General features: G+C 39.3%; 1 protein-coding gene across 20 annotated transcripts in view; it reads left to right on the top strand.

The window, feature by feature from the left end:
* Positions 1-4,686: 4,686 nt before the first annotated feature.
* CYYR1 (cysteine and tyrosine rich 1) overlaps positions 4,687-15,010 on the top strand; it is a 215,629-nt gene continuing 205,305 nt past the window's right edge. For all 20 annotated transcript variants that reach the window (XR_011248534.1, XR_011248511.1, XR_011248531.1 and 17 more), the window contains exons 1-2: positions 4,687-5,527; positions 11,576-11,678. Coding sequence is in view for 16 of the 20 variants with exons in the window: in XM_069549640.1 (XP_069405741.1) it covers positions 5,140-5,527; positions 11,576-11,678 (491 nt within the window). In the remaining 4 variants the exon portion in view is untranslated. The remainder of the gene's footprint in view (positions 5,528-11,575; positions 11,679-15,010) is intronic.

Here is a 15,010-nt window from a genome sequence, read left to right on the forward strand (position 1 = left end):
AAGTACTGGAGTTTCAGTTTTAGCATCATTCCTTCCAAACAAATCCCAGGGCTGATCTCCTTCAGAATGGACTGGTTGGATCTCCTTGCAGTCCAAGAGACTCGCAAGAGTCTTCTCCAACACCACAGTTGAAAAGCATCAATTCTTCAGCGTTCAGCTTTCTTCACAGTCCCACTCACATCCATACATGACTGCTGGAAAAACCATAGCCTTGACTAGATGGACCTTTGCTGGCAAAGTAATATCTCTGCTTTTCAATATGCTATCTACGTTGGTCATAACTTTCCTTCCAAGGGGTAAGCGTCTTTTAATTTCATGGTTGCAGTCACCCTCTGCACTGATTTTGAAGCCCCCCAAATTAAAGTCTGCCACTGTTTCCACTGTTTCCCCATCTATTTCCCATGGGGTGATGGGACCGGATGCCATGATCTAAGTTTTCTGAATGTTGAGCTTTAAGCCAACTTTTTCACTCTCCTCTTTCACTTTCATCAAGAGGCTTTTTAGTTCCTCTTCACTTTCTGCCATAAGGGTGATGTCATCTGCATATCTGAAGTTATTGATATTTCTTCCGGCAGTCTTGATTCCAGCTTGTGTTTCTTCCAGTCCAGCGTTTCTCATGATGTACTCTGCATAGAAGTTAAATAAGCAGGATGACAATATACAGCCTTGACGTACTCCTTTTCCTATTTGGAACCAGTCTGTTGTTCCATGTACTGTTCTAACTGTTGCTTCCTGACCTGCATACAGATTTCTCAAGAGGCAGGTCAGGTGGTCTGGTATTCCCATCCCTTTCAGAATTTTCCACAGTTTATTGTGATCCACACAGTCAAAGGCTTTGGCATAGTCAATAAAGCAGAAATAGATGTTTTTCTGGAACTCTCTTACATATATACACTGTCCATTTTAAATCTGAAAATTCAAATATGATAGATCAGAATTTTTAAAAAAATCTCTTTACTGTTTTTTTCTTCTAAAACTGCTTTGAGCCTGCATATTATTCTCATATTGGACTTCCTCGATGTGCCTTAATATTTTTAAATATTTTTATTCATGATTTCCATACCTTTGTATTCATTCTTTATACTACCAATATGCTCTCTATTGATTGAATGGTCTACACTGTTTTTGAAAGTGAGCATTTTATAATTTTTATGTGGTTTAAAAAAAAAATCTCAAGCCAAATTTCCAGGAACTCTTCTATGCCCTCCAGTGCCATGCTCTTAAGGTTTCTTATTTCATATAAATTTGTGTATCCATATATATATATGTGTGTGTGTGTGTGTATATATATATATATATATATATATATATATATATACATGTATCAACTTTTAAAGTTTTTCCTTCAAATCCTTTTTTAAAGCTACTACATGTCTTTAAATGGCTTGATATCACTCTTTATCTTTGAATGTTAATTGAGTAGGTCCTCCTAAGCACCTGAATATTTTAAGGCAGAATTTCTTTTGCAGTAGTGAACCAGTAGGCAAGCATTATTTGGGCAGTTGGTTGAACTGTATGAGGAGAAAGCTCTTTCTTCTCAAAAGTAAACTGGGAAAGGCTATTCTGACCCTCTGGCTGCAATGCAAAACCAGCCCTTTCCAGAGCTGTATGCAACAACCAGGCAGGAGTAGGTGCCTCGTCCATCACCAGCTGCCCATTCGTATTCCAGAGCTCTGGGTCCAGCCTCATCTGCAGAATTAAGCATCTTTCAATTCCAAGAATCCTTCATACCATCTCCAACTCTGCAAGCACTGACATACACCTGTATCTTGTTTTATTAGAACTCGACACCCTGTCTATCTGGGATTTCCTCTAGACTACAACCATTCACCCAGTTATTTAAACATTGTGCTCTTTGGCAGAATATTGAGACCAGGTAGACCCCTATTGGACCAAGAGATGAAGTTTCTCAAAAACCAGGGATTAAATGTTTGGATTTTAACTTAAGGGCAACAGGAATCCACTGAATTTTAAACAGGTGAATGAATGTGATTAAATCTGTAGTTTAAGAAGAAATAATCTAGCTTCAGTCTGCTCATATCCCTGGGGGCAGGAAGAGTGGCAATGGAGACTATAAGAGCCTAGATTAGGGCAGAAATGGAGGCTTAAATACAAATACAGCTGAGTGGAGATTTAGGTGTACAATCAGTGGTACCTGGTGGTAGACTGGTTATTGGGGCTGACGGAAAAGGAGACGTTGACCAGGTTTTTTGGTGAACCTGGTGGATGATTAACTCTGCAATGATGCATAAAACACAGTGGAACATATTTATTTTGGAAATGATGTATCCTTGCATCATCTAATACCCATGTAGCAGTATATTTATAAATTCCTAGAGAAGGACTGACTAAAGAGTGTGAGCAATTGAATTTTGATACATATGGCTACAGTGTTCTTTAAAACTGATTTGGGGGTGGGGGTTAACTAACACATGAAAAATGTCTTGCTGTCGGTTTGATTTTTACTTTTTAAAAAAATGTTTGAGAGTAAGAATGAACCTCTTCTAAATGTTTGGAAGACTAGAAGACAGTTATCTATTAATCTCCCTGCTCAGTTTTCTATTGGTGATTTTCTTTTCCTTATAATTTTTAAAAGCTTTTTATCTAGTGAGGAGATCAGGTCTCTGTGGCCAAACCATTGCAAATATTTTTATCAGTTATCTACAGAATGTTTTGTTATCTACAGAATGTTTTAATTCTTATGTAATCAAATTGCTCAATTTTTTCTTCTATGATTTCCTAGTTTTCAAATAATGCTTAGGAAATCTTTCTCTATTCCATAGTTATTTAAATGTCATCCTCTCATTCTTTTACCTAGTATTTTCATAGTTGTATCTTTAAACTTATTTAATTCTTATATAACTGATTTTGATGAAAGGAGATAAGACTTCACAGATGCCTACTCATGACCCTAAAACATTCACTGAATAACCCATAAGTTCCTCCTTTATTATTTTAAAATAATACTTTTTTAAAGCCATGAATTACATTTCTGCATGTATATCTCTATTTTTGAAATCTCCATTCTGATCCATTGAACCTATCTATTTTGGTGTTGATCAAAACTGTTTCAGTTACTGTGATGTTATATTTATTATCCATTGAGGCTTATTCTATTCACCACTCTTGAGAAACCTATATGCAGGTCAGGAAGCAACAGTTAGAACAGTACATGGAACAACAGACTGGTGCCAAATAGGAAAAGGAATACGTCAAGGCTGTATATTATCACCCTGCTTATTTAACTTATATGCAGAATACATCATGAGAAACACTGGGCTGGAAGAACCACAAGCTGGAATCAAGATTGCCGGGAGAAATATCAATAACTTCAGATATGCAAATGCCACCACCCTTATGGCAGAAAGTGAAGAGGAACTAAAAAGCCTCTTGATGAAAGTGAAAGAGGAGAGTGAGAAAGTTGGCTTAAAGCTCAACATTCAAAAACTAAGATCATGGCATCTGGTCCCATCACTTCCTGCCAGATAGATGGGGAAACAGTGGAAACAGTGGAAATAGTGTCAGACTTTATTTTTTTGGGCTCCAAAATCAGTGCAGATGATGACTGTAGCCATGAAATTAAAAGATGCTTACTCCTTGGAAGGAAAGTTATGACCAACGTAGATAGCACATTGAAAAGCAGAGATATTACTTTGCCAACAAAGGTCCGTTTAGTCAAGGCTATGGTATTTCCAGTAGTCATGTATGGATGTGAGAGTTGGACTGTGAAAAAAGCTGAGTGCTGAAGAATGGATGCTTTTGAGCTGTGGTGTTGGAGAAGACCCTTGCGAGTCTCTTGGACTGCAAGGAGATCCAACCAGTCCATCCTAAAGGAGATTAGTCCTGGGTGTTCATTGGAAGGACTGATGCTGAAGCTGAAACTCCAATACTTTGGCCACCTCATGTGAAGAGTTGACTCATTGGAAAAGACTCTGATGCTGGGAGGAATTTGGGGGCACAAGAAGAAAGGGACGACAGAGGATGAGATGGCTGGATGGCATCACTGACTGGATGGATGTGAGTCTGAGTGAACTCTGGGAGTTGGTGATGGACAGGGAGGCCTGGTGTGTTGTGATTCATGGGGTTGCAGAGAGTCAGACACGACTGAGCGACTGAACTGACTGAACTCTTTTTTTTTTAACTGATAGTCTTACTTGGTTATTTTCTAAATAGACTATAACTAGACTGTTTTGAAAAAAAAATTGATGTTTATATTAAGTTAAAGTGAAAGTTGCTCAGTCCTGTCCAGCTCCTTGGGACCCTATGGACTATATAGTCCATGGAATTTTCCAGGCCAGAATACTGGAGTGGGTAGCCAGTTTCCTTCTCCAGGGGATCTTCCCAACCCAGGGATCTGATCCAGATCTCCCACATTGTAAGCAGATTCTTTACCACCTGAACCACCAGTTTAATTTCCAGATTAATAGATTAATTTGGGGGGAAATTCTAACCTTTATTATGTTTAATTTTCTTAGTCAAGAGAATCTCTATTCACTTATTTGTGTCTTTTCTTCTCCTTTGTGTATAAAATTGATAACGTTCTGATTTTTATTTGCATGAGAAAAAACTATTGATTGTTTAGTCACCTCTAGTTAAGAGCTTTATAGGTGACTGTCTTTGACTTTCCACATATAAAAGCATATCATTTGCAAATGATAATTTTCTTTCCAATTTTTAGGATTTTTTTCCTCTTTCTCTTATCTAATTGCATAGGCCAGTAACTCCAGAACAGTATCAAATAATAGTGATGACAGTATGCAGTCTTGTTTTGTTTTCTGTGACTTTACTGGAAATGTTTTAGGTGTTTAACAAATAAAGCTTTACCAGCTTTCGGAAGAAAAAAACCATACACTGTTTCTGTACTTTCCAGTTGTCCTAGGTTTTCCCCGTTAGCTTTCGTCTAAAATCTTCAAAGTTGGAAACTCCGTCCATTCGTGTAAAGATAAATTACAAAGTTTGGGCAGTATCCATTACTCCAAAGGAAAAACTGTGGAGTGCAGACAGTCAGAGCAAAAGGTTAGAAGTTCCTTTAGGACAGGGCCAAGCTCTGAGAGTCACTCTATAGAAGGAAGAACCGGAGCGTGGGGAGGAGTCGGGGCCACCCCCGCCCCCAGCCTCGCGTAGGTGCCACCCGCGGAGATGAAATGTGAGCCCGGGTGGCCGAAGACGCTGGATCCGCTGCTCAGCCTGCCGCCAGACCGCCCCAGGGACAGACAAAGAGACCTCGGCCACAACGCTGCCCCGCGCGGCCGCCCGGGCTCCCCGCGAAAGCTCCCAGCGCGATGGCCGGGTCACCGCGCCACTCCGCTTTCCAGAGCGCCACCCGCTCCATCTGAGCGCCCTCCGGCGCCCCCATCCTCTCCCGGTGCTGGGCTCGCCCTTGGCTCCCAGCCTTCTCTACAGACCGGTTCTGCTTGTCCTGTCCTGGCGCGCCACCTCCGGCCACCGGTTTGGATGGACGCGCGGAGGGTGCCCGGGTGTCCAGGGGTCTTGCTTCCGAAGTTGGTCCTACTCTTTGTCTGCGCAGGTCGGTGACCTAGGGCGGCGGGAGCGGGGGGACTGGGGCTCCGGGCGGCGCTGGGGTCACTGTCCCGGCAGCGCGGGTTGAGCGGGACGCGGTGGGAGGTCAGAGGCTGGGTGGTCCCTGCCGGCGGGAGAGAACCCCGCGCGCGCCCGCCCGGGGCTCGACCTCCACGCGGTTCTGTTTTGTCCCTTTCCTTCCACGCGTCCTTTTCTCTCTCTCTCTCTCTCTCTCTCTCTCTCTCTCTCTCTCTCTCTCTCTCTCTCTCTCTTTTCCTTTCTCTCCGTGGAACAACTATTAATAACCTCAACCCCACATTTAAGCGATTTTCTTTTTATTTTCTGGATAGGGTGAGCGGTGGAAGGAAAGCTTTTTTTTTTTCTTTAAGCACCTGAAGTTCAGAGATATCACTAAGATTTTCAGATAAACTGAAGACTTTTCAGTAAAGGCTACCGCTGCCTTATTCCACCTTCACATGCTGAATAGTCCAGATTTTTCTTTTCAGAAACCAACCCCAAAAAGCCATAGACTGGTGTTTTCATTCTTTAGAGGATGATTATCAAGTGTGGTGAACAGGGCAACTGGAAGCTTTGAGTTGAAATATACGGTTTTCAAGAGGCATAAATTTACCCAGCGTCTAATTTGTTTTTGCTGAGCTTGTTAAGCCCTTGTTTATAGATGAAGAGTATCTCATTTCCTTCATCCTAATTTTTCTTGGCTAGAATTGCTAGCTAATATTTGATGTACCGAAGCGGTTTTCTTTTTTTTTTGCGACTGATGTGAAGCCTAAAATGGTCTTTCCTTAGTTATTAACTTAGTATAAAGTTAATTGCACATGCAGTTTTCCATCTGCTTCATATTTTTATATGAACAGGATAAAACAGGATAAAAGCAGAGTTTTTGTAAAATTTTTCATGTCTCTGACTTCCTATAATAAAAGCCACAGACTTACCTATGACCTTGCAATACTAAATTTATATATAGTACTGTGATTTACCTTTTGATATTTGCAAAAATAATGGCACCCGAAATGAAGAGGGTCTTCAGTATTCTTACCTGAACATCAACAGAATTGAATTTCTCATTCAGCCTTGGGAAAAATGAGTCACAATGGTAACTCCTATAGAAATTTACACTCTATTTTTAAAAATGTAAAGTAGTGGCCATCTGTGAGTTGTTTCAAAGATATTTTATTATAAGGAAAATGCTGACCTTCAAATACAAAATGCATAAAATAGGGAAAGTACTTTCTATTTAGTGAGAGTCCACATCGTAATGTGTTTCCAGCACTTACTTCTTTTACTTAAGTCCTATAAAGTCTGCAGAATTTGAGAGTCTAACAGAATCAATTGCATCAATATCCATTTTATATTAAAATCTTTTCATTAAGTGCTTCGGAGCAGTGACAATTCTTTTCACTTCCACTGTTTACCAAAAGAAAACAAAAATGAGAAAATGGAATACAGCTAAGTGAAATTTTAATACCTTCACTCATCTTCAACCACATCATTGAACAATTTTTTCTTGTTCTTTTGTCTATTTCATTCTCTTTGGTGAGCTGAAGCTTCTGATTTTCCTTCCCTTCTTCCTGTTGCCCCAGTGTTAAGTGCACACCCCACCCCACCCCCAAACCCCAGGATTCAGGGAACCCAAGCACCCGGCCAGCAGGGAGCTTGATCAGTGTAGAAGTTTTTACTCCATTCATTCCTTCTCTCCATCTGCATCCCTCCTCAGTACATTACAAAGTCATAACTCACCAGTGCTAGGTCAGCTTATCACCTTTGATAAGAAATGATTAGCTAATGCATTTTTGATATTAATTCCTGAGCTCTTTACTTCAGAGGCTTCTTTATGCTTGCAGCATTTACTCAGCTACTGTTTATTGAGTGAAGTATGCTGAGTGATGCCTAGGACAGAGGTCATACTTTGAGTCTTGTCTAGAAGATAAACTGTGCCCGTTACGCGACATTATAGAAAGCTGTATGATGGAAGAGAGACAGTGGTATACTTTAGGTATTCAAAGGAGGAGACTTTACTGCTGACTTAAGAGTATATGCTCCGTAAAAATGATGTCTGTTTCACTTAGCATAATATTCTCAGAGACTAACAAAATGCCTGGCCCATAAGAGGAGTGCAATAAATATTTGCTCAGAGAATTTAAATTGAGGAGGCTTTGGGGTTTTTAGGCCTAAACCTTTGCAGAATAGGGAAGCTTTGGACATAAGAAGATGAAGTAGGATAATGTGTCAACAAAGGCAGAAATCATGAGAAGTGTAAAAACAGACAATACAGTTGGATTGGAACTAAGAGATAAGGCTGGAAGTGAGGATTGGGATGAGATGGGGGAACACTACAGAAATAGAATTAATCCAGAAGTAAAGTGAAGTCAAGTCGCTCAGTCGTGTCTGACTCTGGGACCCCATAGACTGTAACCTACCAAGCTCCTCTGTCCATGGCATTTTCCAGGCAAGAATACTGGAGTGGGTTGCTATTTCCTTCTCCAGGGGATCTTCCCGACACAGGGACTGAACCCCGGTCTCCCGTATTGTAGGCAGACACTTTACTGTCTGAGCCACCAGGGAAGTCCAGAATTAATCCAGACACCCCGTTAAATGGGTTGTCAGCTTTAATGGGACAAAAACCTGTCGATGCATTGTCCGTGTGTGTGTGTGTGTGTGTGTGTGCGCGCGCACGCGTGCACACATACTCAGTCATGTCTACCTCTTTGCGACTCCATGGACTGTGTAGCCCGCCAGGCTCCACTGTCCATAGAGTTTTCCAGATAAGAAAACTGGAACAGGTTGCCGTTTCCTTCTCCAGGGGATCTTCCCGGCCCAGGAATCAGACCCACGTCTCTTAAGTCTCTGACATTGGCACGGGGATTCTTTATTGCTGAGCCACCTGGGAAGCAGTCGGTAACCTGAATTATTTTCCCCAAAGAAAATATATTAATACGGGATCCATTTGTTAGCAAAATAAAAGCAAGGTTTCTATACCTGAAGCATTGTGTTTGACTTTGGAGTCACTTTTGGAAAGAAATCCAACGGAGTGTTTATATTATTATCTAACTCCCACTGCAGGCTACAAAGACAGGATTTGGCCAAGGTTTTAACCTTCCTGGCCTGTGCCAGTGATTTCTGTCCCCTCCCTTTCCTTCCTTTCTGATCCTTAGCTGTAGATTACAAGAGCCAATTCTGAGCAAGTGCTTGGAGCCAGATGCTTTCCTGTTCTACACATTCCTTGAGAAGGGAGTTGGGAGGCTTCTTCCAGATCCTGCCTTAAAGTCACTGAAGAAAATTGGAGCTGGCTAATTTTCAGGAATATTAACTTGAATATTAGTAGTAATATTATTCATCTTCTGAGGGCCATTGGGATGTTCCATGCTTTCGCAAGTGAGAAGTTGTCTCCGTTTTGTCCAAACTGTGATCTTTATGGGAGTATTTTCAAATGAACCGGAGAAAGCAACTAACCTCTCAAAAGAAGTTTGAGGTGTGATTGACTTCCAGGTTTGGAAATGTGATTGTGAGTGTATTTGTCATGCTAGTAAAACTTCCATTTTCAGTTATTTCAGATCCCTGGGTCGGGAGGATCCCTGGAGAAGGAAATGGCATCCCATTCCAGTATTCTTGCCTGGAGAATTCCATGGACAGGAGAGCCTGGCGGGCTACAGTCCATGGGGTCGCAAAGAGTCAGACACGACTGAGCAATTAACACACACTTTCAGTTGTTTAATTCTGGGAAGCAGTCAAAAGTGCTGGAAAATGCCATAAAAATAATAAACAGTGTGTGACAGGATCTAAGTATTTGCTGCAGGTATAATCCAGCTTCTTGGCAACAAGACTTGGGGCTTGGTTTCCTGAAACGTTGGCTCAAAATATTTTGATAACACTGTGTCCTTATAATAATAGTAATTAAATCTTTGATAATCATGGAGAGCTTAATAAGATGTCACTGTCTTGGGTGTCGTTCAAAAAGGAAGCTACTGAAACATTACTTGTCCTGCTCCACCAGAGTAAGGTGGTGTGTCAGCTCTCCCACTCTCTGAATGGGTTTTAAGTGCACAAAGCAGAACATCCCAGCTAAGTGCTTGAGATAACTGAGCAGTCTAAATATTTGAATTAAATAATACTAAAAATGAGAGCTATGGAAATTCCCTGGGAAAATGGTAAAATAAATTGTAAAAGCATACACAGCATATTAATGCGAAAAGCATTAATGTCAATAAATCATTAGATCATGTTTCTGTCTTCAAAATTTTAAAGTGGATTTAAGTAGAGTTACTGAATCTTACAAAGGTAATTATTTTCCCCTTTCATGCCTTCTTACCACATCCTTGAAGAAAACATTAAGGTTTTTTCATTTGTGAGGTAGAAATAAAATTGAGGGAAAGAAAACATGAACTTTTCACTTGTTCCACAAAGGTCATACATTATTGATAGAGGTGAATGAACTTTGCTAGTTTTATGATCACATCAATTTGTAGGGAGGTGATTTAAAAGCCAAATCTATATTTTCCTCTCTAGACAAATCAATTACATGGACCTGCAGGCATAAATATAACATTTACACTTTTATATTATGACTTTGACAGGAAAACAAAAGTCTTATATAATTTTGATAAGAATTATTGCCCTCAGAGATTGAGTTGGAAATGACCAATTTTGTGATTCTTCAATGTGTAACTCAAATTATCAGACTATACTTACACGTTTTCTTACATGTACCTGAAACTCACATATCCATTATAATTTATACCACTGATTATAACTGATTGTAACTAAAAGATAGGGCTTCCCAGGTGGTGCTAGTGGTCAAGAACCCACTTGCCAATGCAGGAGACATAAGAGACTCAGTATTGATTCCTGGGTCGGGAAATCCCCTGGAGAAGGAAATGGCAACCCACTCCAGTATTCTTGCCTGGAGAATCCCATGGGCAGAGAAGCCTGGTGGGCTACAGTCCATGGAGTTGCAAAGAGTTGGACATAACTAAAAGATAGCCTTCACTTGTTAAACAAATCATTTAGATGAAATATAGAAATTTTTTGACAGGTAGAGTGACTTTTATTCAACATTTGGTATAATTTTCCTTGCCAAAAACAGAAAAAAAGACAATAATTTGGTTTTGTCAGCTCCAGTATGTCCCTTTTTAATCAGAAAATTCTTTCTCCCGTCACATAGTGCTGTTTCATAGCTTGTTGATGCTTAAATCTGACATTAAATAAACCCTTAATTATTCACCAGTTAATTATCTATAGGAACTTTTTCCCACAGCTGATTCCAAATGGATTGATAGGCTATGCAGACTCATATGTGTTACCTTATGTATGCATGCTGTAATTATGGAGACAAAAATGGTAGAGAAAAGCATATAATGCACTGTCATGAAAAACATTCATTATTTAAAAATGATTTCCAGTTGTTACTATTCATGTCAACATTTTCCGTCAAATATATTTAGGATTAACACTCTGAAGTCAAAAGACTTTATCATTTAAAATTTATCGTAAGAACTCTGTTGACAAATTGAATGTCTGATTGTTTGGATCATTCATTCCTCCCTTCCTTGTCTCTTTCAACCCACTCTGACTACCCATTATGGTGCTTGAGGCAGGAGATTCCAAGAATGGTCTTTGCCTTTTCTATATTTATGTTTGATAAAGAAGAACAGAGCTTCCCAGGTGACTCAGTGGTAAAAAAAAATCTACCCGCCAGTACAGGAGACTTGGGTTTGATCCCTGAGTCAGGAAGATCCTCTGGAGAAGGAAATGGCAACCTCCTCCAGTATTCTTGCCTGGGGAATCCCAGGGACAGAGGAGCCTGGCAGGCTCCAGTCCATGGGGTCACAAAGACTCAGACATGACTTAGCAACTAAAGAACAACAAGGAAGCAAGACTAGTTCAAATGTTTACAAATGTTTTAGAATTCTGAGCACTTTGAAAATCTAAATGTACCAAAGAGTGGTCATCGATCAATTAAGATGTAAAATAAAGTAATTTTTTTGTAAAGCTGCGATTTTAGAATAGTAACTATGTGGATGTGGTTTTTATTTTGTAGAGGATTGCCTTGCTCAATGTGGCAAAGACTGCAAATCTTACTGCTGTGATGGAACCACACCTTACTGTTGCTCCTACTATGCCTATATTGGGAATATTCTTTCGTGAGTATTAATCACATTTGGCAATATTGATACTCTTTCCTTTGCCCAGTTATGTCTTCAAAAAGTGCTAAGTTATAGTTTTGAGTAGGAAATTTTAAGATTGGTTGTTGATATAAAATCCTTACCAGAGATTCTAAACACGCATGACAGTCTAATGTGTCATTTTTTTTCATTAAATGTGTAAATTAATATACAACATAAATTGCTTTTATTAGAAATTTAAAAGATATTCTTTTATTGCTTAGTTTGTATTTATGATAATAGTAATAATAATGTCCTAAGTAGACCATATTCATAATATCGATCCCTTTTTTAATGTTGTAAATGATATATTTTTATCTGCTTTGTTAAAAGATTAGAATTTGTCATTTAATGATAGCCAGTTTATTTTGCCACCCATGTGTTTGTCAGACTCATCCAGTAGACATCAGGGGAAAGAAACTTTATAAATAAAAAACAATTGAGACATGAAAGGTCAGTTTTTACCTAAGCAACTTCAGGCAACAAGATTAGAGCCTAAGAAAAGCTAGGTGGCAACAATGTAACCTGATAACCAACTACAAAATCAGTGAAACATAACACAGAGAATATATTAAGCGTTTGTGTATAACTAAGTAAGAATTTGTTTTAGAGATGCTTCTAGGTAAGGGAAATGGACAAGCAGAAGCTGCCTGCAGGGCTGTATGTCTGAGAACTCTGCAACTCTGTCCTACACACACCTTCAAGTTGAGAAATAGAAGTCAGAGAATTAAGAACATATGAATTTCACCCATGGGTGACCATCACTCAAGGCTTTCAGGAGTCTGCTTCTGTCCTCCTTACTTTGTATTTTTCACGTGACAATCAGGATGATTTGAAACTGTTTTGTTGTGGCTTAGTCTGTGTTCTATGAAGGCTTAAGTAGAGCCAGGAAAGATCCCTCACTGAGTGATACATGCCTAACCATTTTAGGCATCTGTCCATTGAGAAGGTCTGTAAATCATCCTGTTTCCTGAGAACAGAAAACCTGGCGTAGCATACACTTTCTAGACGCAAAGTGGGGTTGATCTTAGAGGTTATGTCTCGCTGAATAAGGCCAGAAAGAATCAGAGTTCAGGATATTTTTGAAGATTGTCATGGTGATGGAAGAAATGTCAGGTTGTCATAAATACTGATGAATAGAATTTTAACATTCTTTGAGATACATATAAATTCTAAATAAAATGGTTTTCCTCATTGAAGACTTGGTAGAAAAACGTTAAGTCCCCTTACATTTAGAGAACGGTAAGAATCAGTTACCTTTGCCAACAAAGGTCCGTCTAGTCAAGGCTATGGTTTTTCCTGTGATCACGTATGGATGTGAGAGTTGGACTGTGAAGAAGGCTGAGCGCTGAAGAATTGATGCTTTTGAACTGTGGTGTTGGAGAAGACTCTTGAGAATCCCTGGGACTGCAAGAAGATCCAACCAGTCCATTCTGAAGGAGATTGGCCCTGGGATTTCTTTGGAAGGAATGATGCTAAAGCTGAAACTCCAGTACTTTGGCCACCTCATGCGAAGAGTTGACTCATTGGAAAAGACTCTGATGGTGGGAGGGATTGGGGGCAGGAGGAGAAGGGGACGACTGAGGATGAGATGGCTGGGTGGCATCACTGACTGGATGGATGTGAGTCTGAGTGAACTCTGGGAGTTGGTGATGGACAGGGAGGCCTGGCGTGCTGCGATTCCTGGGGTCACAAAGAGTCGGACACGACTGAGCGACTGAACTGAACTGAAGAATACCTTAAGCAAAAAGACAAATAATGATGTTTCACATTTGTATATCATTTCATGCTTTTTAAATAAAGTACTTGATTACTAAATTCAAATTTTATTTGTGGGTGGTCTTCACACTCCCGAGGCTGCTTGTTCCAGGCAGATGTGTGAGTGGGCCTCATAGGTGGTATAAGTTTGAGCAACCTGGGATCAGAATGCCTCTGCGACTCTTTGGTTCTCTGGCACCTGGCCCAGGTCTCTGCCCACTAACTGCATCATGGCATGCATTGTGCTCCTATTTCTCACCTCTTAGATACCTCCATCCTGATCAATATATATAGAAGACATAAATACTTATAATCAAAGTGCTTAAATATTTTTAAATTTACCATTGGGCTTTACATGTTTTATATCTACAATCAGATTTTTCTTTTCTTTTCTTTTTTGAATGATACCTGTCCTTTGAACTGATTTCATCACTTGGTTAAGAATTCATTGAGTTATATATTTATCTAGGTTTTTAGGGCCATGTACTTGTTATGTTTAAAAAACAGAATTGTGTTCTGTGGATGGCGGAAATAAACACAGATGGCATAATATTTCAGGCAGTTAAACTGAATTTTCTCTTTAAAATAGAAGCCACCAAGTAATTCCCTTGCTAAACAATTCTTAGAGAAAAAAAGAGCTTTAAAGTGTTTTCCCCACTGGATAAAAAATACATTTTCAGGATTTCCAGTTATTGTTTAAGATTTGAAAAAGTTGACTCCACCCAAAGCTTTCCTTTTTTTTTTTTTTTTTTGAATTAGGGTGAGGGGAATAGAAAAAGAGCAAATAATTCCGAGAATGCTTACAGAAGTTCTTTCATGCACATGTTTTCAAATATTACTATTTTGGAACTCATAAACTCTGCTTCCTCTCTTGCAAGCATCTAGGCACACTCTTCTTTTTTTTTAATTTAAATTTATTTATTTTAATTGGAGGCTAATTACTTTACAATATTGTGTTGGTTTTGCCATACATCAATGTGAATCCACCACGTGTTCCCAATCCTGAACCCCCCTCCCATCTCCCTCCCCATACCATCCCTCTGGGTCATCCCAGTAGGCACACTCTTGGTAAAATCATTTTAATCATCCTAACAGAAAATTTAATCTTCATGGTCATCAGTAAGTTAATAGGGAAGAAAGCAGTAAACATACTGGAATGTTATGTATCCTAAATGAATAATTCTACAAATTGGTTTTAATTTGGTTTCTAGTCTTATTTATTTTTAAAATAAAAAATGTCTTGGCTTAGTTTAAAATGAGCTAAAAAGAATATAAACTACAATTTGGGTCATTGCAGACTCTGTATAAATTGGTCAGGTCAGGCACACTTGATCCTTCTTGCTGAGACCTCTCTTCAAAATAATCAGAGTAGAGATATTTAGCCCTTAATTCTGTTTATTTCAGCTACCCTTTCTAAACTTTTAAAAATTAACCATTAAGAATTGGTTTCAAATAGATCCCAAAAGCTAGCATTCAATTTACCTTTTAGTTTGAAAGTATTATTTGACTCAGATCTCTCCCTTTTACATATTTTATATTCTAAATATGAGTTA

The sequence above is a fragment of the Ovis canadensis genome, chromosome 1, assembly GCF_042477335.2.
Source record: "Ovis canadensis isolate MfBH-ARS-UI-01 breed Bighorn chromosome 1, ARS-UI_OviCan_v2, whole genome shotgun sequence".
NCBI lineage: Eukaryota > Metazoa > Chordata > Mammalia > Artiodactyla > Bovidae > Ovis > Ovis canadensis.